The sequence below is a fragment of the Lytechinus pictus genome, chromosome 10 (genome assembly GCF_037042905.1).
Source record: "Lytechinus pictus isolate F3 Inbred chromosome 10, Lp3.0, whole genome shotgun sequence".
Classification (NCBI taxonomy): Eukaryota; Metazoa; Echinodermata; class Echinoidea; order Temnopleuroida; family Toxopneustidae; genus Lytechinus; species Lytechinus pictus.
The window spans coordinates 29,483,506-29,508,561 of NC_087254.1; the positions used below are offsets into that span (position 1 = coordinate 29,483,506).

The 25,056-nt window shown below is 37.4% G+C and overlaps 1 protein-coding gene across 2 annotated transcripts; it reads right to left on the reverse strand.

Moving 5' to 3' along the window:
* Nucleotides 1–8: 8 nt before the first annotated feature.
* LOC129270456 (centrosomal protein of 95 kDa-like) lies at nucleotides 9–23,490 on the reverse strand. 2 transcript variants are annotated; one of them, XM_064105761.1, is made up of 20 exons: nucleotides 23,386–23,490; nucleotides 17,791–17,876; nucleotides 17,310–17,435; nucleotides 16,596–16,820; nucleotides 15,662–15,752; nucleotides 14,208–14,344; nucleotides 13,627–13,775; nucleotides 12,469–12,685; nucleotides 11,369–11,573; nucleotides 10,081–10,804; nucleotides 9,446–9,558; nucleotides 9,030–9,241; nucleotides 7,650–7,906; nucleotides 6,093–6,288; nucleotides 5,486–5,655; nucleotides 5,018–5,092; nucleotides 4,533–4,685; nucleotides 3,739–3,872; nucleotides 3,110–3,194; nucleotides 9–2,402 (listed from the first exon to the last, which is right to left on the reverse strand). In XM_064105761.1, exons 2-20 carry the CDS (start codon nucleotides 17,837–17,839, stop codon nucleotides 2,238–2,240), a joined length of 3,483 nt encoding a protein of 1,160 aa, XP_063961831.1. In that variant the 5' UTR covers nucleotides 17,840–17,876; nucleotides 23,386–23,490; the 3' UTR covers nucleotides 9–2,237. The 2 variants fall into 2 exon arrangements, with proteins under 2 accessions (XP_063961831.1, XP_063961832.1); XM_064105762.1 differs by having other exon boundaries at nucleotides 14,208–14,314; nucleotides 23,386–23,476.
* Nucleotides 23,491–25,056: the final 1,566 nt, after the last annotated feature.

Here is a 25,056-nt window from a genome sequence, read left to right on the forward strand (position 1 = left end):
ATAGAGAGTTTGGAATGGATGATTTATATATTTGACATGGCTATCATACACTCTAAATATACAATCTATAATTCAACTGTACACTTCAATTCATAGGTGAAATACTGTACAAATGCATGAGTCTAACAAACACACAAAAGCATATATGTACAACAGAAGGGAATATGTAATTCAAGTTTGAAAATATATTCAATTTACTTTACTTACTTTATGGAATGTATGCTACGTGTATATGGCTTTTACAACTATACATTTTGTACAAGTGTGTTGAATCACTCTTATGTTCAACGTTGGTTAAAAATATATTATGATGGTGCACAGGAACATCTATGTCCGACTCGACTACAATAATGCAGTCATACATGGCATAGGTACGTTGTTGAAAACATAGCCTATTAACTGTCAAGTGGGTAATCAATCTTTGCTTAAATCATTTATTTATCAGCAGAGACATAATGAAGATGAAAATATGTTGTTTGGACGATACTAATATCTTGCAAAATGCAGGAAACATCAATAAAGTAGGCATATCGTTCCCACACATCAGCTACACGGTGAAAATAGGCCAAAAACGCATGATTTCTATGTACGCACCATATTGAAAAGGGGGCTAAAAACACAGTCTATAATGTCATTTTCAATTACTGACATATATTTTCTAAAAGGAGAGATATAAAGGAAGAGAACGATACTATGCTTGACAGGAAATATATTTTTTTAAATACACTAAAAAAGAAAATAAATTTTGGAATTTATTTTCGACAATTTTTGAAGCAAGAAATCTCCCAAACTAATGATATGCAAATTTCATGATGTAATTTGCATATGTAAACAATAATTTCTGTTCCTTAAATTGAGCATGTCTCTTTTGCACTACTTAATCAATATATTTTGAAAGTTTCACAAAAAAAAACATGGTTTGGCTGAGATATTCTCCCTTGACTTCATGCTATGTGTAGAATGTCTAAAAAATGGTGAAATAGGGCAATTTTGTAGCGACGTCATATATTACATAATTTCGGCGGGACGACCACGGATAAAACTCGGCAGCAATGCATTTTTGTAAACTTCGGGTTCCATGACATCCAGCTTTGGGGTCATTTGCTTGTCCGGCTTTCGGTTGAATAAATCTCCTGGGCTGCCGGACTAAAAAGGTCACCCACCTATCTTATAATAGGGGTAAAATCTTTTAATTTCATACAAATGTATTTGACAAATTGGACGGGTATTTCTGAGAAATAAGTGGATGTAGATGAGGATAAGTGGATGTGGAAATTGAAAAATAAGTGGAAAATAAGGGCCCGCTGGGAGAACAGTTTTCAGAACTGGAGTCGCTACCCTGGGTAAAATATGACATGATTATCATCATTTTTATTTATGTAAGAGAGAAAGATTTAAAAAAAGTTGCATGTCACAGCATAAAGATGATACAATGATATTGATATTGGATGTGATGATCATATCTGAGCTTTGTACTTAAACATCTGTAGTTCGTGTTTCATCATGAACTGCAGATATTGATATTGGATGTGATCATTATAGCTGAGCCTTGTACTTAGCCATCTGTAGTTTGTGTTTCATCATTATGTGTAAGTGCAGATATACAGCTATTGGATGTGATCATCATAGCTGAGCCTTGTACTTAGCCATCTGTAGTTCATCCTATTGGCTTCTAGCTGCCTGAAGTATTCAGCATCCTCGTCTATGTAGAGCTGTTCCTTGTATTCTCTGATCTCAGATAAGATGATATACAGATATTGGATGTGATCATTATAGCTGAGCCTTGTACTTAGCCATCTGTAGTTTGTGTTTCATCATTATGTGTAAGTGCAGATATACAGCTATTGGATGTGATCATCATAGCTGAGCCTTGTACTTAACCATCTGTAGTTCATCCTATTGGCTTCTAGCTGCCTGAAGTATTCAGCATCCTCGTCTCTGTAGAGCTGTTCCTTGTATTCTCTGATCTCGGATAAGATGATATACAGATATTGGACATGATTATTATAGCTGAGCCTTGTACTTAGCCATCAGTAGTTCGTGTTTCATCATGAACTGCAGATATTCATATAGGATGTGATCATCATAGCTGAGCCTTGTTCTGAGCCATCTGTAGTTCGTGTTTCATCCTATCGGCTTCTAGGTGTCTAAAGTATTCTTTATTCTCGTCTCTGTAGAGCTGTTCCTTGTATTCTCTGACCTTGGACACGATGATATACAGATATTGGACATGATTATCATAGCTGAGCCTTGTACTTAGCCATTTGCAGCTCATGTTTCATCCTATCGGCCTCCAATTGCCTGAAGTATTCAGCATCCTCATCTCGGTAGAGCTGTTCCTGGTATTCTCTGATCTCTTTCTCCATCTTTCTCCTCATGTCAGACTTCAGTCGTTTCATGGCCTGCATGGAATATGAGAGAAAGGAATGGTCATTGTAAAATCATGAAGATAAACAAAAGTTGTGGTAAAGAGAAAACAATCATGGTGAGCTTTCTAATTCTTTTTGAGAAAATGATCCACTACAAGGAATTGCTCTTATAATATCCTTATATTCAGATATTCAAATCGATGTGTTGGCTCAGTTGGCAGAGTGTCCATCTCACAACCCGGAGGTCGGGAGTTCAAGCCCAAGCCTCAATATACCAAAAGACGGTAAAACATGGGAGCTGCTGCTACCCTGCTTGGTGTTCAACAATTTAAAGGATTGAGCTACGTCCATCTGGCACTTCACAGTGGCTGCCAGGCCCACGATCAATTCCGCAAAAAGAATTTTTGAAGTAATTCTATTTCAGATTTCATTTCGAACAATAAAATATGGATTTTCATATGTGACCTCTGATATTATATGTGATATGTTTTTCTCAGTGAGAGGGGCTATAAATACACAAGTCCTGATCAGGGCCTTTGTGCTGCAAATTCGGACCACTTTCTTCAAGCAAAAAAGGTTTGAACAGCAACAATCAGCAACCCCTGATCTCCGGGTATGCCAATAAAAAATTATGTAAAACTTCGTACTGTTTTTAAAAACTAGAAAATCATTCAAAACATGTCATGAAATTATATTTCTAAGGTACACTCAACAATCAATTGTTGCACATATATACTCACATTTGCCTGTGCTCTGTCTCTGACATTCACGTCATGGCGTTCCTTGGCTATTGTCTCTGCAAGAAGGTTGAACTGATCACGATAGCTGGGAAATTATCTCATTCAGGAATTTTTTCCATTTCACACAAAAACAAACATATGAATTAAGAACACACAAAGGAATTATCATGCAATCAACCAACAATCAGGAAGATCAAGAGCTTTCAAATATCAAACTCCAGCTGTAAATGAAGTATAAAGGTCACTTTTTATAAGTGTACAGTTTTGGAAACATTATGATCATCTAGATCTATGGAAAGCCACAATGGTTTTCCTAATCATTTTTATTTCATTTTTTGTGTGCTTATTTGTCTTTTGTATTTCATTCATCTTTCACTTCATTTAAGTTTGATACAGTTTTCGCAACGATATGAAGAAGAGAACATGTACAGCCTCAAAGGGTTTATTTGATCCTCCTTGTTTGCTTTAGCTCAAGTTTGAATATGCAGATTTTGATGAATTATTAATACATAAATTTCATTGCAAAGTAAATTATTATATTATATCAAATTATATCTATGAGCTCCACAGGATAAGGCACCTGACAAATCTCATTCATGACTACAATTATGGCATGTTGTAAAGGATACTAATTTTCTAGAGATTCTACTTCATCCTGTTGTTGTTTGGTATTGTTCTCTCGTTTCTCCTTGGCGTATTCACGTAGCTCTCTGATCCTCATCTTCTGTATGGCCATGCCTTCTTCAAAGAGATGCTTGAATATCTGTAGCAAGTAGGAAAATTGGGGGAAGTAAAAAAAAAAAGCTGGAATTAAAAACAGTTTTCAGTTGTGCCATCATTGACACGAATGTTATCACTAAAATTGTTACCTCATACCTTGTGCAGCAAGTTTTTTCCCTTGAGATTACTGTGTAATTATTTCATCAAGATTGTTTCCTCTCTGATTCCTACCATACTTGCGAGTAAAAATTGCAACTGAAAGCCTTTGTTTTCGGGCAAATATGCCACATGTTGGAAAGCTAGGTCCTATAAAGGTTCTGCATACACGTAAAAATGACAGTAAATAAAATGTTATACACCTTAAATATCACTCAATTTACAACTCGTATGTAAGGCAATAGCTTCAAAAGAATGCAGCGTCAGACAATTATCATTTACTATCCATCTATGTAAATTTTGATTTATTCATTATCAGTCAAATTACAGGTGCATAATAATTGACAGCCATAGGGTAGGAAATGTAATTAGGTCATCAAGCTATGATTTGAGCCAAAACAGTCTTGAATTGGAACTGCATTCTTAATATCTCTACATTCACTACAGAGAGATGGTAATTTACACATTTCAATAAACAAATATTGTTTAAGCAGAAAAGGCATAGGGCTTTCTCTTCATAATTTGTTTGAAAAATTTTCAATCTAACCTGTTCCTCCTTAGTTCTCCTCTTCAGAGCTCTGGAGTTTGCTCTAACACGATACTCATCATAGTATCGTCTAGCCCGGGCATTCACCTGCCTCTGTTCCTTAGCTTTAGCCCGAAGTGCCCTCTCTTGATTGCGTCTTTCTTTGATGTCTCGCTGTATTGCATAAGAAAAAATAGACAATGATTTACATTATGCAGAACGTAATTGTATTCTACCTATACTACATATCTTTTGAACCATCATATTCTTTGAAAGAAGTTATATTCATACACTATTTCCATAACCACCTGCAAGATAAGTGTATGAATGTGTGCATATTTTTTTGCTGGTGATGTGATGTGAACACTGTGAAGTATGATCCATTCTTTAAATGTTTAATCCATTTATTCATGTTTTGACATGTTGGTCTTCAAGTTATTCACATGTCATAACTTGGGAAATGTTCTACATGACTGTATCCATGCGTTTCCTGTACAATAACTTACCAGTCTCTGATTATGGGCAAGTTCTTTCTTCATGATATTCACAAGGATTTCTTGTTTCCTCTCTGCCTCTTCAATCTAGACATAGAAAGATGAAAATAATAAATGAAAGTTGTATAGTGACTGAAAATATTGCACATATTAGTGTTTCCTATTCACTATAATACACTGCTGCCTCCCACCATAATGTTAATTCTCCCAACCACAAGACTATGTCATTGCAGAAAACTAAAAGAAATGCATTTTTTATCACCCTCCTACCAAAAATAAATATCCCCCAAGCAACCAAATCTCCTGGTCTGTGAAAAAAAGTTGGCCTTTTTACTATCATTTGTTTTGCTTGTCAACAGTTTTTTTCTTTTTAAATCAAAAATATCTTTCATGGAATATATCCCATCTGAGCGATCAGTTGTGCAATACGTTTTTATGACAGCTACATGTCTGAATAGACAGATAAAAAGATATCATTACCTTAGATTGTGTCTTTGGTTTCTTGTATTTCTGTGAGATGGCTGCCTTGGTAAGATGTTCCATGTGTTTCATCTGTTGGGCCCACATCCTCTGAGCAGTGTGAGGGGAGAGGTGAAGGAATGGGAACTCATGCATTAGGGTTGGTAGCAGGTCGTCATCACCAATCCGTACTGTAAATCATAACAATGTAGAAATGTAACAGAGCGAGAGAAAGAGCAAGAAGAAAAGATCTTATGTATGATTTTCTGATGTCACAATTTTTTTCAGTTATATGAATGCAAATCAATAGGTTCTACTTAAATTGTACTAGGCATTAATTTAACTGGAATTTAAAAACTGTCTTCCATATTATTTAAAAAGTATCTTCCATACAGACTTGGTTCCATGATACTCCACTAAAAGAAGTCCTTTGGTTAGTTGGTACAGAGTAAATTGCACCAGCAAGGCAAGTTGACCTATTACTTCTTGCTGGAAGATTGACAGACAATTTGATTTCCGTCTCTGGTGAAGACGCTATATTTGTGTTTCTTTTTGATATCACTGACACTGTTTTTCCTTTCATACTTTCCAGTCATCACAAGTAATCAATAATGATAGACGGACTTACGTGGACGTTCTATACCAAGCTGAGAGCTTGTCGGGCTGGAAGATGCTGCACGCTTGCGCTTGGAAGCTGGAGTCCGCTTCGTGGATCTTGTGGGACGTCTGCTGCCCTCTGTAGCTGACACAGGTGCAGTGTATTTCTTGGCTGGCCTGTATTGTGTGGTCTTGGGCTGGCCATGAAGGGCTTTGTAGTTTTTGTCCTGTATGGGTCAAAAAGAGACAGAAGAATGGAGATCAAAGTTGAAATAATTGAATGAAAATTTTTTTCATCATAACACAAGTTACATGAGATCAATTTTGAAACAAAATAAAGAAGCACTCAAGCTACATTACACGCACTGATGTGGGAATCTATACAAGCTATAGAGACTTGTAATGTAAGCATTGGAACGGGCTATTATTAGGTTGAAATTTCCACTATGATCATGCTTTAGGTAATGTTTACAAATACCATCAAACATCTTAACTGCCAGCCTTGATATATATGGATAAAAACATCAAGATTCTGCACAAAGAGAACAGAGGGATGAAAATGTTTCTTTTTCCTAAATAACAAGATTACTTGCACATAAGAACTTGGGTCGAAAATCAGATATGGTCATTCATCTTTATCGTAGTGTTCAACAGGTCAACAAAATACTGTGGTCAAATCTAGACGAGCACTATATGCATGAAGTGTCTATGCGCCATGGGCATCAGCGCAGAGGATTATCTGTCGTTTTTTTTGGGACGCAACAATAGATGTCCTCCCAAAAACAAATGATAAACTTCTGCGCCGACGCCAATGCAATTGCATTATTTCAATCACTAATACTACTTACATGAATTTTGTGGTAATACAAACTAGTCTCACCAGGGTCGTGTTAGGAAGGGTAGGAAACTCAGACACATTGCATTTGAAAATCTATCAGAATACAAAGGCAGTCCAATCACTGACAAAGCATTCCACATGGGTTTGATATCCCACATGGCGTGCCAACGTTAACCCTTCGGAGCCGACTGGCTTCTGCATAAGCAAAACATATGTATCTACTACTTTTACCTCTAGAAGCATTGACTTGGATCAATTTCTTTTGCAAATTTCAAATAAGTTATGGACAACAAAAAGAAAAGCCCTGTAATATTTGCATGCCAAAATAATACAAAAGATTCGTGAAAAAAAAGACACATAAAATTTTTTAAACTTCTTATAAAATTGACTAATTTCAGCATCTTCCGACAATTTGCGCTATTTTAGAGCTCACTTATTATGAAAGATGTATAAGTATGAACATAATTTGTGCAGTAATTTATGCGTGCTCTTGCGTGAATCTGGGATAAGCTTTTAATATTACTCAAATTAAGGTCCTTTCTGTTCGCTGATACCCATCATGCCCACAAAACGTACTGATGCATCATTAAGAACTGGACAAGCCAACTGGAATCTGACTTTATCTTGTTCCTGTTATTGAAATATGTGAATGTCATTGTTTAAACAACTGTTTGAACACATTATCTTGTCGGCTCGTCACATGGGGTTAAAGCAGGCTGGTACATTCCTATCCTTTCTGGTCTCACTCACCAGTTGTTTTGTGACCCTCTTGCGGCGAGTGACCTGCTGTTTTACTCCTCTCTTGACCTCGCGCAAGTTGTCTTCATACGTATATCGAAGCACATCCTTCATCTTGGACTGATGGCTGGCCTCATCTGCTAGCTGACGCCGCACTTTACCCAGGAGGCCCTTAGCATCTCGGTTCATGGCATCTTCAAATTGCACCCTGAGTGGTTCACGCCTCTGGGGAAGGGACTTTGGAAGAAGCACGCTGCGTTGTCTGTGGCCTGTAGATATTCAATCATATGAATCCACGGATTAAAGGTTATCTCACTGTGGGACATTTCCCTCATGATGGACAAATTGAATTGTCTTTATCAAGATTTACTTGGAAAAAAGGTGTTCACAGGAAGACTTGTCATTCAAAAGGAACCCTCCTCAGGGGATGTGTGTTCCAAATGAGATAAAGACTTCATTGCGGTAACTGAAACAGGGTAACAGGGCTCAACAGCCAATTGAAATAAAAGTTTCTATGGAAGTTACCATAATGACAACGTTTAATGGGGGCCATGTAAAGGATTCAAGTGCAAATCATACATCAATCATCACTGTGGGACATTTCCCTCATGATGGACAAATCGAATTGTCTTTATTAAGATTTACTTGGAAAAAAAGGTGTTCCAAGGAAGATTTGTCATTCAAGGTGGCTGAACTCATCTGCTCATTCAAGGAACCATCCTCAGGGGATATGTGTTCCAAATGAGATAAAGACTTAATTTTGGTAACTAAAAAAGGGTAACAGGGCTCAGCAGCAAATTGAAATAAAGTTTCCATGGAAATTACCAAAGTTTTATGGGGCCATGAAAAGGATTCAAGTGCAAATCATAAAGGAATTGTCCTGTTACGCAATTAATGTAATTGTAAGAATTTTTATATCCATTATTTTGTAGAATGATTCTCAATAGTCCTCTTGCTTTACACAGGGATGAAAATTTTCCTTGAAGAAACAGGATAAGGTTGTAATAGAGATTTGATCCAAAACATAATGATAAGAATTCAGTTTGATCTTAGGTTAAGGGGGGGGGGAGATTTCAGATCGTTGATGTGAGGACTTTGCATAGAAGCAATTATGATTTCAGGAAATATAGGCAAAAGGGGGCAAAGAGAAGGATCTGACTTAAACATTATTCTTACTCAGGCCCTGACTCATAAAGACTTACAATTATGGAAACTACCGTTGAAAACTTAAAGCTTCAATGCTCTCGAGCCCGATTAACATGGTAGTTATCATGATTGCAAACTTACTGTCATCAATCTTTTTTTATCTAATGGTAACATCTAAAAACAAAACCAAAATAGGGATGATTGTCCCCTCTACATGACTTATTACATGTATAATCTTTCTCTTACTTTTATCGCCATGCTCTTTCATTTTCTTCCCAGCACCAGTCTTCTTCCTAGTCCTGAGATCATAAGAATGACCCCCTTCTTCCTTCTCCTCCTCATCTTCTTCTGAGTCAATCCTTGATTGATCTTCTCTTTCTGGTCTGGTGTACCCAGTGAGATGACCGTAGGATGGGTCTGTGATGTCATTTTCTTCATCATCACTTTCTCTACTGAATCTGAAGGGGGAGGAAGGGAGAGGGAGGTAGATTTGATAAAGTATACATGTAGGTAGAACAATGTGACAGGAGAGTGCATATGGAATTTAGGGAGTAAGAGAAACACTCTTTGCCATAATAGCTGGGTAAACTTGAACCATAAACTTCATACCCTATCCAAGGTTTCCAAACCACCTGACCAAAACAACCATTAGTTTACCTTACCTAAACCTTTGAGATGGACGTTCTTCATCAGAACCTTCTGCAGGGAAACTTTGCCTTTCTTCATCTTCAAAAGCAACTCGTCGTCTCCTGGCAACCTTTCTCCTCATGAAACTCTATTAATTGGAAACAAAAACATTGAACCCTTTTAAAGAAAACCTCTATCAACACAGAAGTCTTTTCATATTTTCAAGTAATAAATGTGGTTATTTGTGATTAGAAATGAAAATGTGAATGTGAAAAGTGATTCTCTCTATTTCTATTGTTAAACATTAACCTTTACGAAATTGGGATGAAAATTTATCTGATCATAAACTTAACATTTCTTAATAAGTTACATGCTAATTTGCCCCAAAACTTGAAATTTTGTTTACATAAGACATACGATTACAATCGACAAATTTACCTACAGTTTCAACATTCAAATTAAACCTGCATTACAAAGTGTTCTATTTTCACTCCATATATTATGAAAAACTATCAACTAATTATTAAGCTACTCTGTGCAATGCGAAGGGACCAACAGAGGATGGATGAAGGGAATGGACAGGTGCAACACTTAATGCTGCCTTCAGACATCACCACCTCAGTCATACAGTGCCCAATTTCTACGGTAAAAGAAGACTAATTATTCCTACCCTGTCATAAGAGTCTTCTGCATCAGCCCCCAAAAAGGAGTCTTCTCGATTTCTCTCCCTTTTCTCTTGATCCAAACTCCTTCTTGCACTCCTTCTTAATCTTGAAGCGATTCCTGGGGACTGTCTGATACTGCTCACATCACTAGTCATAGATGGTATTGTTGTCCTGGAGTATGGTGGCAACATGGCTGGATACCTATCCTGTTCTGCTGTTGACAACACTTCTTGGTGGGATGGTGAGTCACTGTACCTTCCCGTAGCAGAAGAAAAGTGATGATGTGGTAGTCGAGTAGGGTATCTCTCCATTTCTGCTGAAGAAGCAACTTCTTGCCTAGTTGGTGCATCCATGTATCTCCTAGCTCCAGGAGATGCCTTATCCTGCGGGAGCTTTGCTGGGTACGACTCCGCTATTGCTGCACCGGAATGCCTTCTAGAAGCTGTAGAACCTTGATCCACGTTCGCACCATCATGCTTCCGCCTCAACTCGACTGGATATCTTGTCCGAACCGACTTTGCAGGAGACCCCCTAACTGGAGGTGAGTGTGCATGCCTCACCCTGGTCTTTGAATCAGGCTGTGGCAGTTTGGCAGGGTACCTTGCCTCCTTGCCATGAGGTGTAAGCGGTTGCCCAGCAGACATCAGTGGTACCCTTGGCCCATACCCTTCTGATGAGGTGAATCTTGGTGATCTACGTTGGGAGGGCTTTTGATCTTTGGAGGACGAGCTGCGGGACACAAGGTGAAGAAAGCAATATAATTGAATAAAGCTATCATATCCAATCCAATCGGATCAAAAGGTCATATGATATAGTGCCTTTTCCTTTCGGTTACAAAGCGCTGCGCACACACTAATCCATGTTTGGGCCACTAAAACAATAATTCATAACATGAAAGAAGTTGAAACATTAAAGCAAAGAAGTGATTGAACTTGACGTGAAGAGGTTTCATGGTCAAAAGGATATGTTCCTGGTTGGTGAATCTCTTTGGTTCCCTTCAATAAGATTTGCTATACTCTACCCACACACCAAACATGTACCCAAAAACTTAGTTTGCAAAGCATTATGAGTGTCATTGTGCCTAAGCACATATAGACTCGATTATGTGATTGATATGCAATGCAAGAAACATTTATTATCATTATTATTATTGCTGGAATATTTCCCTGAAAGGTGCGGACAAGCCTGAATTCAATGCATGGAGTAAAATAAATCTATAATGGACTTGTAAAGAAACAACACCAACATACATATACCAAGCACAAAAAAGGAATATCTTATAAAGTTTCCTACCCAGATTTGTCACGTCCCAATGCAGACACCAATTTGTTCTCTAGCTGTGGAGTTCTATGTCGAGAACCTGAATGTAATGGAGCTGAGGTTGCTGTGGCCTGTGGTGTAAGGCGGAGAGACCTGCGAGGTTGATCAATAGCAATTTCTGGAATGTAGCCTTTGGTGGTTGAGGACTCTATATGAATGGTGGTCGTGACTGGTTTTCCTATGACAAGGATAATAATGATATATAGCATTTATGAGGCACCGATTTATCTAGTTTCCTATTCAATGGCACACTATATATTATCCCGGCTGTAGCTCCAGCTGCTAAAGGCGCTTGGTGCATTCAAGGAATTAATCCTGCCAGGTACCCATCCACCTCACCTGGGTTGAGTGCAGCACAATGTGGATTAATTTCTTGCTGAAGGAAAACATGCCGTGGCTGAGATTCGAACCCACGTCCCTCTCATTGAAAGACAAGATTCGTAACCAATAGACCACGATGCCCCCATTGAAGGACTGAAGTTGGAAACCTTAATATTTTTAACATTGTACAGAAAAGGTTGTCATTGGAATTAAACATGAAGGACAACAGACATGGAAACACCTTTTCCTATAAACAACCTGGGATACTAGAAATTGAGTAAATGAGGCAAGATCTTTTTTGAAAATTTTGTTCTTGTGGCTCATTTGTGACCAAAAAATAACACTTTATTCATGAAATCAATCTGATCTTTTTCTTTTCTACATTGTAAAGGAAATAATGGCTCATGACTGATTCAAGAAAAACAATAATCACAACAAAATGAACATACTGTTTTCCTTTCAATATCGTTAGGTCTATGTATTTGCAGATATGAATATGGTGAACAAGCATACCTGCTCTTGATTAACTTTCTTTCATCCCCAAGCTAATGATTTGATCACTCATGAACAACAAATCATAAAAGCATGTGTGATAATATTTTCAAGCAAAGTAGAGCGTTAGAAAAAATAAGTGATGCGTCAACTGCTATTATACAATGATACCAAACACAAATCTTGCTGTTTGAAACGCATTATAGTTAGAGACATATATGTATACTTGTGACCTATGCAGATTACGTGAGTAAGCAAACCTGTCTGATAGCCTCTGCTTCTATCCAACTCACTGAACTCATCTGCTAGACTCCCCAACAGGCTGTTGTACGGTGACATCTTCTCTGCCATGAAGGCTTTAGTATGGGCTGGCCGTGAGCGGATGGTGCTGGCGGCTGGTTTGGAGGCTGGTGACGGAGAGGATGCTGTACTGGGTGCCTTGGGCCAGGTTATAGTGGAAAAAGAACCACTCATTGGCTGTAAGCAAACAAACAAACAAATAGAAAAATAAACAAACAAATGAATTGTCGATAAGGGTACTGTAAACAAGATTTCTTTTTTTCAAAATTGGCAAGCCTACCACCAAATTTTGTTGTGTTCCCTACTTGAAAAAGACAGTAAATTAAAGTCAGATTGGATAACACAGCATCGGCTTTACGTAGAGCATGCTATCTTTCCTCGTTATAGACAACAAATGTTAGGAAGAATATCGCTAATAATAATAATAATAATAATCCGCATTTATATAGCGCTTAACACATCGGAACGACGTCCCTAAGTGCTTTACAGATATATTATTACCCCAGTCATCAATTACGATGTTAAGATATATATCTTTTAAATCTCTTAACTTTGAGAAACCTATCATGAAATGTACTTATATCATTTCTTTTATGTTTTTGAAATATTTGTAGTTATCACAAATGAAGAAGAAAACAAGTTTTTGAACTTGTTGATCTATGGACTTTTTATGTGTGCTTTACATCTACAATGGTGCTCAAATGTTAGTGAACCCCAACAGAAAGTGAACATATTTAAAGTGTTCAAGTTCTGCCATTTTTTAGATATTTAATTATGAAGTTATGTGTTTGTCTATGTTGGCTCGCTGAACCTTGGTGTTGTCGTCTACATCCAACACTCGGCACGGATGAGTGCATTTTGTGGTGGGGGTCACTAACTTTTGAGCACAACTGTACATCACAAATAATCCATTGGAAATGAGATACAAATATCAATTTCAACTTATAAACAGAAAAGAAGTCACAAAGAAATCATTCACATGCAAGGAAGGAGACAGGAGAAAGAAACAGAATGAGAAAAATAACAACCTTACAATACAAAACCACTATTAATGAAAAAAGGGACAAAAGTTTTTTAATTAAACAAATCTAAAACTCATGAGAGTTAAATGATCTTACATCTTGTCCAGTCATAGTGTTATCCTTTAGTGTAGCATCGGTAAGCTCTGAGAGACGCCCTTCTGAGATACCATAGCTACTAAACATCTCAGACAGACCTGATTTCTGATAGGTTGAATTTAAATCCCTGCTCTTATCATGTTTCACAGCTAGACATCATGGTATTGTGAAGAGAAAATGGGAAGCATCAAGACAAAGGCATTATGAATATGACTACATTACAACATAAAACAAGAAAAAAGCAAAAGGACATGAAAATATTGAAGGCCAAGGAGTAGGCATCTAAAGGCCTGGCCTTTGATTAGTGTAAATCCTGAAAATATATCATCTGGAGAGTTTTATAAAACAAAACAAAGAGTTTTATAAAACAAAATTTCATCAGATATAAATTTTATGACACAAGGCTGTTCATTTTCAAATAACCTTGTCAAATTGTCTTTCCTCATTTTGTATTAATGTATGTGCTGACCCATGACCACTGCTCAAGATAATTGTTTTCTTCATCACATTACCAATATTGCTCTATTGGCATCCCTATAGACACCAATCTTCAAACGAAGCAGAATGGAAATTATATTTACCCATATGTTTGCTTCTGTAACTGGCAGATTCCTCCCCAAGTCTAATAAGCTCTGCCGTGGAGTTGCTCCCTTCTGATAGCTCCTCTACATCAGGGCGAGGTGAGATGCTACTTGGAAGAGAAATACTTTCAAGGGATCTGGATTATGAAATAAAGAAAACAGACATTTCTTCTCACGTTGCTTCTCTGTAAGAATTTTTTGCTTAAAGGACAAGCCCACCCCAACAAAAAGCTGATTTGAATAGAAAAAGAAAAATCAAACAAGCATAACACTGAAAATTTCATCAAAATTGGAAGTAAAATAAGAAAGTTATAACATTTTAAAGTTTCACTTAAATTCTCAAAACAGTTATATGCACATCCTGTTCGGTATGCAAATGAAGGGACCAATGACATCATCCACTCACTATTTCTTTTGTATTTTATTATATGAAATATGAAATATTTTTATTTTCCCGTCATTGTCATGTGAAACAAAGTTTCATTCCTCCCTGAACACTTGGAATTCCATTATTTTAACATTTTGTGGTTCAAGCGAGGGGGTCCTAATTGTCAAATTCGTAAAAATTGAAATATTGTATAATTCAAACAATAAAAAACAAAAGAAATAGTGAGCGAGTGACATCATCGACTCTCTCATTTACATATCACTGAATTGAGCATAGAACTGTTTTGTGAAAAATAAGCGAAAATTTAAAATGTCATAACTTTCTTAATTTACATCCAATTTTGATGAAGTTTTCAGCGTTAGTCATGTTTGATTTTTCTCTATTTATTTAAATCAACTTTTTTCTGAGGTGAACTTTACCTTTAAATTTGACTTAAAATGCAAAGTATTGAATTTAATATCAAATTGAAGAAAAAATATATATATTCTAATTTTCAAAATATCAATATCAATGGAGAATTTGATGACAGCAAATTACCAGAGCCTTCCCTTCCTAGGGTTTTTTACAAAGCAGGGGAGCATTTCATGAAACAAATAGGCAGTTAGTCTTCACTAAACACTGTTAGAAGCTACTGAAATCCTTGCATCTGATTGGCTCAAAACAAATAAGTTGCTTCCATGAAACACTCCCCTTGAATATCAATTGAATACATGTAGACAACATTTTTCTTAATGTTTTAGGTAATAAGTTACATTGCATAATACATCTTAATTTTGACAAATGAAGCAATTTGCCCTAAAATATGTTTGCTGTAAGAATGTTAATAATCTACTTATTGATTTGAATTTCAGATTAACAAATATTTTACCAAATTTGAAACTAAATCCAGGTTATGAAAATCACTGCAGCAAAAGAACTGCATGCGGCATGGAACTTCAAAGCCAAGTGGAATATTCTGAATCGCATTAAATAGCTTAAGAACCCACCGATGCATTTTGCATGAATTGAAGTTACAACTACCTGATGAAACTAAAAATCAAAGTGTGAATTGAAATGTGCAATGTACCTTGTTTTGATAATAGACCTGTCTCTTGTCTGTCGCCTGGAGGAACGTTCTTTCTCTGAATGGCAGCTCACTTCTTGAAGAGGCTGAAAGTCTGAATGAAAAGGAAATTAGCAGAAATGTTGTCCATTATCCATGGTAAAGTCATCACTTTGCATTCCATTTAACCCAATATTCCAGTTAACCATGAAAGAGACTACATGTTAACAAATTCACAGATTATCACTGTCATATTCATAATGCCATATTCATAATCATATTGGTAGTACAATACAAACAACAAAAACAAATCAATAATGAAAATTGATGGTGAAAACTTATGATATAAATGTACATATACATGATAGTTCATTGCTAATAATCACATAATATGAATGCTCTAGTAAATATAAAGAAAGTATAACATTGAATACTAGTAAAATATGAACTCCCAAATTATGTCCCAAATTATGTACTTACACTAGATAAGATGCAAGATCTTTAGGTAAACTTTACTGTACACTACAGTGAAGCAACCAATAAGGTGTGCAGACAATTAAGACAAAAATCATGGAGGATTTTTTTTTACAAATTTGTCCATACTATATAAAAAGCAGTAAAAAAATCTTAGAGAAAAGGATCATCATCGCCTAGGCCCCCCCCCCCCACTCATAGCCAGAGCCCAGAGGGTTGGCAGGTAAACGAATGCTGCACAAAATATAGAGTCTAGAAATTAGTAAAAATGCAGAGACAGGGATGATAGAAATAAAACAGTACCTCCCATTTACAACAAATATGTTCAATAATACAATACTTCAATATTTTGGGGGAAAGTATTTTTTATCAACCAATGGTGGTTCTGAATTTTCTCAATATAAAACAAGGGACAAAATGCTAGGAAAGAACAGATGGAATTTCCTAGACCACACTGAAAAGAATCTTAGGAATATGATCATACCGTCAATCTCACTGGACGTCTCGCTACCGATCTGTTCCATGACATAATCAACCAGACCTTCAAGTATCTCTAGGAGATACTGGATGGAGACGATATCACAGTCAATGATCGCTTGACCGGTGATGTGGGAAAGATCACAATGAAGGACATCCCTGGACAGGCTATCAATCACGCACTGAACATTGTGAATTTCGTCCTCTCGGGTGACTGGACTCTGTATGACACCTAATATTACAATGCACAGGAACATGCCAATGTCATCAAGTTTGGTAGAGAATTGCACTAAATATGTTCAATGAAATTGATTCGGTAATATGGGTAACAAACTTGTTGCATCTTTGTGCATTTAATCAGGTTCTGTTTGCACTCTATATAATACAAACAGAATATTATACAGTTACACTACAAAAGCTTACTTTCCATGAATGGTCAAAGTCAAAACAATTGTCAGACCAGATAATGGAATAGTCATCTCTTCTAACTTGAAGAGGCCACTGTGTGTGTTAAGAAGAGGGGGAGGTAACACAGTTCTTTCAGAAACCTGAGTGTACTATCAGTATAAATGGTGTTGAATAATATTTACCCCCAAAATATATGCAAATGAAAATGTTGAAAAGATTGGGGTTTTTTTATAAACAAATTTTCTTTTAATTTAGAAAGGGGGCAACCCACCCCTTTTTAACCACTAAGCCAGTAAATCTCAATACTAGTTACCTTTGAGTCTATCTCCCAGGATGCCCTCATACAGAGTAACAAATGAGGATGGCTCACATTCAGACAGACTTCTCACTGGAGCAATGTGAAACTTCTGGAACAGTTCATTGGCAAGAGCAACAAACCCTGTCGGAATAAAAAAGAAATCATGATATCATGTGGAAAAATATCAATAGTGGTAAAGCTACAGATGGGATTGCAGTGCTTGTGCCCAAGGCAATCCATATGATTGAATGCCTATGGGCTTGCAGGCTACAGATTGATCACTGCACATTGATATTATGTTTTTACTTTGAGATGTTACCAGAAGGCAGTGTGACCTTTTTTAAAAACTTCCTTCACTCATAAAATCCACATTCAAGCTATCATTTTTTATTATTATTATTGCAGGTCCTTGCAAGGAAATTTCCCATTTTACCAAAGAATAAAATGCTAAATCAATGTTCCATGATACAAAAAAGAAAAGAAAGTAAAAACGTACCATCTTTATGGGAGCCTGATACAGTAGAACCGTTCCTGGAACGAGGCATCACTTTAGCAGCAGCAAAGTTTTATAAAATGAAATATCTGTAAAAACAATACCAATTTATGTCTAATAATATAAAATATAAGAAAAAAATGGCTGCAGTTTCATTAGGTGAGCAAATAACATGATCAGTCATCTGCGAATAAGGATAATATTTGTTTTGACTACATCTTTTAAAGTTTGTCTTTCAAATGATGAGTAGGTTTAATAACAAGTCCACTGGCATACTGCCTGTCTTGTAAGAAATATGATAGAGTATCTTTATTTAGAAATAATAAAATGGCGGAACTGCCAACCAAGACCTGCAAAGTGAGATGAAAAAATAATGTCCTCCTCATACAGGGTTCTTACACTTCCTAAAAAAAGAATTTCCAGGACTTTGAACAAGTATAATTAAAGAGAGTTTCAGGACAGAATTTATTAAAAGCATGGAAAATGTAATGGAAGTTACAATTTACCATTAAAAAAAAAAATCATTAAATCAGAGATAGTTTTGGAGGGAGTACATTTCAAATTGCATTAGGGGGGAATTCAAGGACGTTTAAGGCCTGGGAAATGAAAAAGCAAAACCTAGGACCAGGTTTTCAAGGACCCATGAGAACCCAGTGCTTGTTCATTCATAGTAATCAATGAATCATTTTTTTTTAAATACCGGTACTAACCAAAAGACAACTCGGCACCTAATATGCCTAATTTTTCTGTGGGGCCGATTTGTCCAAACTTGCCAAGTTGACCTGGATCCTTTCATATCTATCATAAATATGAGAGAATTTCTACTTTTTTGAAATTCCAAACATTTCTTAAAAATTCCCACAATTAAAAAAAAATATGTTTAACATACTAGACCCTCTAGATCTAAAGTTAGAATCTAACGTATAGCCTTGTAACATGGAGCTATTAATAACTCCATGCTTGTAAGTAGGAAGAGTGGCTTATTGCTTGACTTTTCCAGTTCCACTCCCACCATCCATCAGAAGAAGCATCAGCGCACCACGAAAATTCCTGAGTATTCCTGAGAATTTTTCCCTAGATCTACTACATAACTAGGCCTGTAGAAGCGCGCGGCCAATATGGGAGACTCTCTCCAATATGGTAGACAATCTCCCATATTGGAGACTAGACCAAAAGCTTCGGTCTCTTTTATATTGGTTGTTCCGCAGAATTCCGTTGGCTCCACTCACAAATTACAAGGAGAAAAATAAAGTTTTAAAAATGTTTAAAAATTCCTCGTAACAGATCGCTGCCAGCTGTCTAATTGGAGACATGCTTTACAAAAGGACAAAAGAAACATCATCAACTAGAACGTAAATTTTTCCACCCAAAATTTTGTGTCCGCTCATTGAGGTCAAAAGCCCATTTGATTTGTGTAGGTGTGGATGAAAACAGAAGTCCTTATGAAAACATGAAAACAAAAGTAGAATCTATACGGTGAATTTTTAAAGTAGACAGGGTAATTTTTCATGAGGATGATGAGGAATCTGCTTATCACTTTCCATTTGCCGCCAAGGCCAAGGTAATCTTTTTGCCGCAAATTTAAACAAAGGAAATTGCATGATTGGTCTGCCAAACTGGAGACTGGCGCTGAAAAGAAACAGGGTAGGCCCTACCCTAATTAATTTACAAAACTCTCTGATAGATCTAGAATCTAAAATTGGTTATTTATGGATATAGATCTAGATCTAACGATGAGTTAAAATGAGTAAGTTAGATCTAGATCTAATTATTCAAAAATCTAAATAGATCTAATCTCCCTGCTCTGTCCAGGCAGCGCATTTTTTTTTTCACACAAGAGTTCTGCCATACTCGCGATAAAATTAAAGAAAACTGGTGGTGAATGAGTCTAACTGGTGCCACCGGGGCAAATTTAGATTGCTGAGCTAGCTGAGCCCACAACGAAAGGTATCAAGAAACTGCTTGACAATCTGAAGCCAAGGAAAGCACCTGGTCCCGATGGCATCACTCCTCGAGTACTCAAGGAGCTATCAGGTATTATCGCACCGTCACTGAGGGATATCTTTAGGAAGTCCTATAGCACTGGGGAGATACCAGAGGACTGGAGAAATGCCAATGTAGTGCCTGTCTACAAGAAGGGAGATAGAGCGGAACCAAGCAACTACAGACCCATCTCACTAACTTGCATCGCATGTAAGTTGATGGAGCATATCCTTGCAAGTAACATCATAAAGCATGGAAACCACCAGGATATTCTGTACCCTCTTCAGCATGGCTTTAGACAACACAGGTCATGTGAGCTACAATTGTTAGGACTGGTAAGCGACCTGACCAACAACCTTGAAGATGGAAAGCAGACAGACATCTTAGTGCTGGACTTTAGCAAGGCATTTGACATGGTGGGTCATCAGCGCCTTCTCCGGAAACTGGAGTTCTATGGAGTTAGAGGACATAACAACCGCTGGATTGCCAACTTTCTTCATAACAGGAAGCAGCAAGTGCTCCTGGATGGTCGTAGTTCATCTCAAGTCGACGTAACTTCAGGTGTGCCACAGGGCTCTGTCTTCAGCCCCTGCCTCTTTCCCTACTATATGAATGACCTGCCTGATCAACTCAAGTCAAGAGTTCGACTGTTTGCTGATGATGCTATCATCTACCTCACAGTTCAGTCAGATGCTGATGCTGACCAGCTGCAACAAGACCTCAACAAACTATGTGAGTGGACCAGTAAGTGGATGATGGAATTGAACACCAATAAGTGTGAAGTCATCACAGTCACCAGGAAGCGAAACAGGATTGTACACCAGTACAAACTCAAAGATGCTATCCTTACTCCTGTAGAAGCAACAAAATATCTTGGTGTCACTATCACATCAGACTTGAAGTGGAACAGGCACATCAGCAATGTTTGTCAAAATGCTAACAACACCCTTGCCTTCCTACGAAGAAACCTGCGAGTAAACTCTCCCAAGTTGAAAGCTACAGCATACCAATCACTCGTCAGACCTTTGGTGGAATATGCATCTACTGTCTGGGATCCATCAACCTCCAAGAACATCTACAAGCTTGAAATGATCCAACGCAGAGCAGCTAGATTCACACTGAATCGATATCACAATACACCAAGTGTGTCATCGATGCTGCAAGAGCTAGGATGGACATCCCTTCAACGACAAGAAATCTCTCGCCTTGTGATGTTCTACAAGATCCACAACGAGCTTGTCCCATTCAACTCTGATGCATACATCACTAAATGTACTAGATCACTAAGAGCTGTTCACACTCAAGGATATCTCATGCCACAATCACGGACCAAACAACATCAATGCTCCTTCTTCCCCAGAACCATCAAGATGTGGAACACTCTCCCAGTAAATGTTGTGACAGCACCATCAACCGAAGCCTTTCGTCTGCAACTGACGAAAGGCAACAGCAGCTAGATCCATACCTGTTTTTACTTGCACCATGTATATATTTGGCACATGCACTTTACCCTTGTGACACACACTTCACCAAGTTCTGCAAGAATCTTCAGGATTGAAGGAAGCAGACTACACAGAAGAAGAAGAACCTGACATGCATGCTGACTGAGCTATACAAACGTGCATGAATGCACATACTGTAGGCTAGTTGCTGTGTCAGCTTAATAAGCATCATGCTAGCAAGAGTGCTCAGTTTCACCACTTTGGTTTGTTTTTGTGAATTTCTTCCCCCTCTCTCCTTGATCTTTTCTATCATGCCTTTCTTCATTTTCTATTTTGTTATTTCACTCTTTTCTCTTTCCTCTGTAATAGGTTTGTGTTATTCCTCTATCATTGGTATTCCTGTTATCTTCTAATATTTCTTTAGTTTTTTTTTCTCTTCTATCACCTCTTCTTATCTCTTCTATCACCTTTGGTTTTCCCCTACCTCGAGCGAATTTCGTGCAGGCTCCACTCCACTTCACTACCGCTACACTACACTCCACCTACCCGAACTTCGAGACCTTGAACTCTATCTGATATTCCGAGTGACAATGGTGGGATTTTATGGTGGGAAAATATAAAATTCATGCAACATCACGATCTTTAAAAACAATTAAAACTAATATTCTTACTTTACACCAAGTTTCATTTCTTTTCTATGCTTCTATCAGTCTCAAAATTGGTGATTTAGAGCCAACATGAAGTTCCTCACACATATAAATAATTTGCTGCCGTATCGCATGCGATATGCGCGAGGTATGGGTCCGGTCCGAGCTCAGACCCTCGCGCGCGCATGCAATGTTTTGAAATCGGCAGCGGATTATTTATACGTGTGAGGAACTTCATGTTCGCTCTAAATCACCAATTTTGAGACTGATAGAAGCATGGAAAAGAAATTAAACTTGGTGTAAAGTAAGAATATTAGTTTTAATTGTTTTTAAAGATCATGATGTTGCATGAATTTTATATCTTCCCCCCATAAAATCCCACCTTTGTCACTCGGAATATCAGATAGAGTTCACGGTCTCGAAGTTCGGGTAGGTGGAGCGTAGTGTAGCGGTAGTGAAGTGGAGCCTGCATGAACTTCGCTCGAGGTAGTTTTCCCCCAACGTCTCCCCTTTTACTAACCCAGGGAGCTCCCGATCGAGACGGGGGTAGAAGGAGAGAACTTTTCGTTTTTTTGAGGTTCCAGTCTGTGCCCAGATGTCAGGAAACTGCCACTCATTAGACCTTCATCCATATAATCGTGGTAATTGTATACTTTCTGTTTTCACAATTCATTTGGAGAAATATTTAGACCATAAATCACCCTAGTCCCGTAAGTATGGTCAAATACACGGTAAGCCCCTGGGCTCCCACCCGCTGCGCGGGTGGGAGCTTCCTGGGTTACCCTTTTACTTGCTCTTTTAATTCCTGTTTTCTTTTTCCTTTCAATAGATCCCTCCCATGCACTGTTTGTCCTTCAACTTTCCCCTGCTCTTACCTTACTGAAGAAAGTATTTCTTGTCTCTTCAATATCTCACCTGTTTTTAGTTTTTTTGAACTTATCTTCATTTTTTCTCCAGTCTATCTCCTCTTTCTCATCCTTGTTTCTCTCCAATCTTTTTCTTCTGTATTTCTTTGTTTTCCCTTTTAATTATATTGTTATAATTATCGCACGTGCAATGTAATCCCCAATCCCTGGCTCTCTTATCGTGCACATTTTGTTACTACCTGACCATATGCGCACGTGCTGACGAGTTAGACTCATTCACCACCGCACCGGTTTTCTTGAATTTTATCGCGAGAATGCAAATGGCAGAACTCGTGTAAAAAAAATTAGCCTAACGACAAACGTTAGGCCAGCCGCACCAAGCTGGCTCCACACCAAGATCAAGAAATCATTGTTATTCAGCACACACATGCACAAAAAAACCAATGCATTACAACTAAACTAACTCAGTAACTGTCTGGGAAATTATAATGGAAGTTGGCAAGGGGTAGTGACGCGAGATGAAGTATCTGGGACCGTTGTTTTCAAAACGATCAAAAACTGGGGTAGTGGATCTCTAGAAAAACTGTAATTATAGAGAAAATAACGCAAAAAGAATATGCAACACCATTTAAAGGACAAGATATAATGATAAGATCTTACTTTTGCTTCTGCCTCTAAGTTAGACAGCGAAGTAAAAGAACCCAAATCTTTTAAAAACACCGCTTTTTCTGAATTTCTCGAATTTGGCGACAAACGAACGTAGAGGGCGTTGCGAGATACGCGATATCGATAACGCATCCTGTTCATGATTACAAAAAGGTAAAAAGTGCTGATAGAAAAAAATGTTCAGCTCGCGCTACGCGCTCGCATCATTTGATTAGAGATATATACATCCCATTCTTGAACTCCAACTAACAATCTTCCTAAACTCCAACTAACAATCTTTGAAATATCCACTTTTCATTTCAGTAGTAGGCCACTAGCACTATTATTATATATCAAATATTTTCAACGCTTAAAGGAGAATGAAACTCTTGGAGCAAGTTAGCTTTTGTGAAAGCAGAAAAATCAAAGAATAAGATCAACTAAAGTTTGAGTAAAATAGGACTAGCAATAGAAGAGTTATGAGCATTTGAATGTCGAGATTACTAATGCTATGGAGATCCTCCCATTGGCAATGCGACCAAGATCTATGATGTCACAGATGATCAACTCCGAGTCCCTTTTGGACACTGAAAATATATCCCAAAACATCTCTTTTTGCTCATTCTAATCATATGACAAACGATTCATCAATGATATAATTTTGTGAAACCTCTGTACTTGTCATCTTATAAAGAGAACACCTCACCTTGTGATAGACTCTATATAAAAGTGAGAATATAAGTGAAATAAGTACTAAAGTAATGAGAGAGTTGTACGTGTGTGACATCACTGATCTTGGTCGCATTGCCAATGGGAGGATCTACATGGCATTAGTGATCTCAATATTCAAATGCTCATAACTTTCTTATTATTCATTCAATCTTCCTCACACTTTCAACAATATGTTTCTTTGATTTTTGTCTGTGATATGGATTCAGCTGGTTTCAAGGGTTTCATTCTCCTTTAATTTGCACATTCGCATTATTGTTTAGTTCATGATTGCAAAACGAGTTTAGAATGTCAAGTCGCTAGAGCTAAATCCCCCACCAAAATTCTGCTCGTTTCACTCAGGGGTGGCGGAACCAGGGGGGGGGGGCAAAAAAAATCCCCAAAAAGGCAGTAGGGAAAAAAGTGCCCCTTTTCAAAATGGAAAATCTACCCTTTTTTAAAATGAAATGGGCCTTTTTTCCCAAATGTCAATACCTTTTTGAAGTAAAACATAATAAATGATTTTAGATTAGAAAATTGTTTAGTAAGGTACTCATTTTGTTCCTGGTCACAAAAATTACTTAGAATGTCCAGTTTTCATGTTGGAATATCATAAATTTTAAGCTTGCGCTTCGCGCTCGCATTATTTGATTGGCGAGATATATATCCTATAAATGCAGGGGCTTAACAGGTTATACTTTTCTGGTCAGTATATAAACAAATTACAGCTCGCACTGGCGTTAATTCTTTATTTTATATGCACATCTTTTCACGATTACAAAAAACTGCTCAGAATATGTGTATAAGTTCATGTTTTATGAAAATAATGTCTGATCGAGCTCACGATTCGCGCTTGAAACATCTCGCAAGGATGCTCTTTTAACAGAACTTAGCGCCACAAAGGCGAAATCTTTCAACTTCAGATTTGATTTTTTTTTCCTAAATATATATCTTATCAATCAGAAATCACTTTAAAAA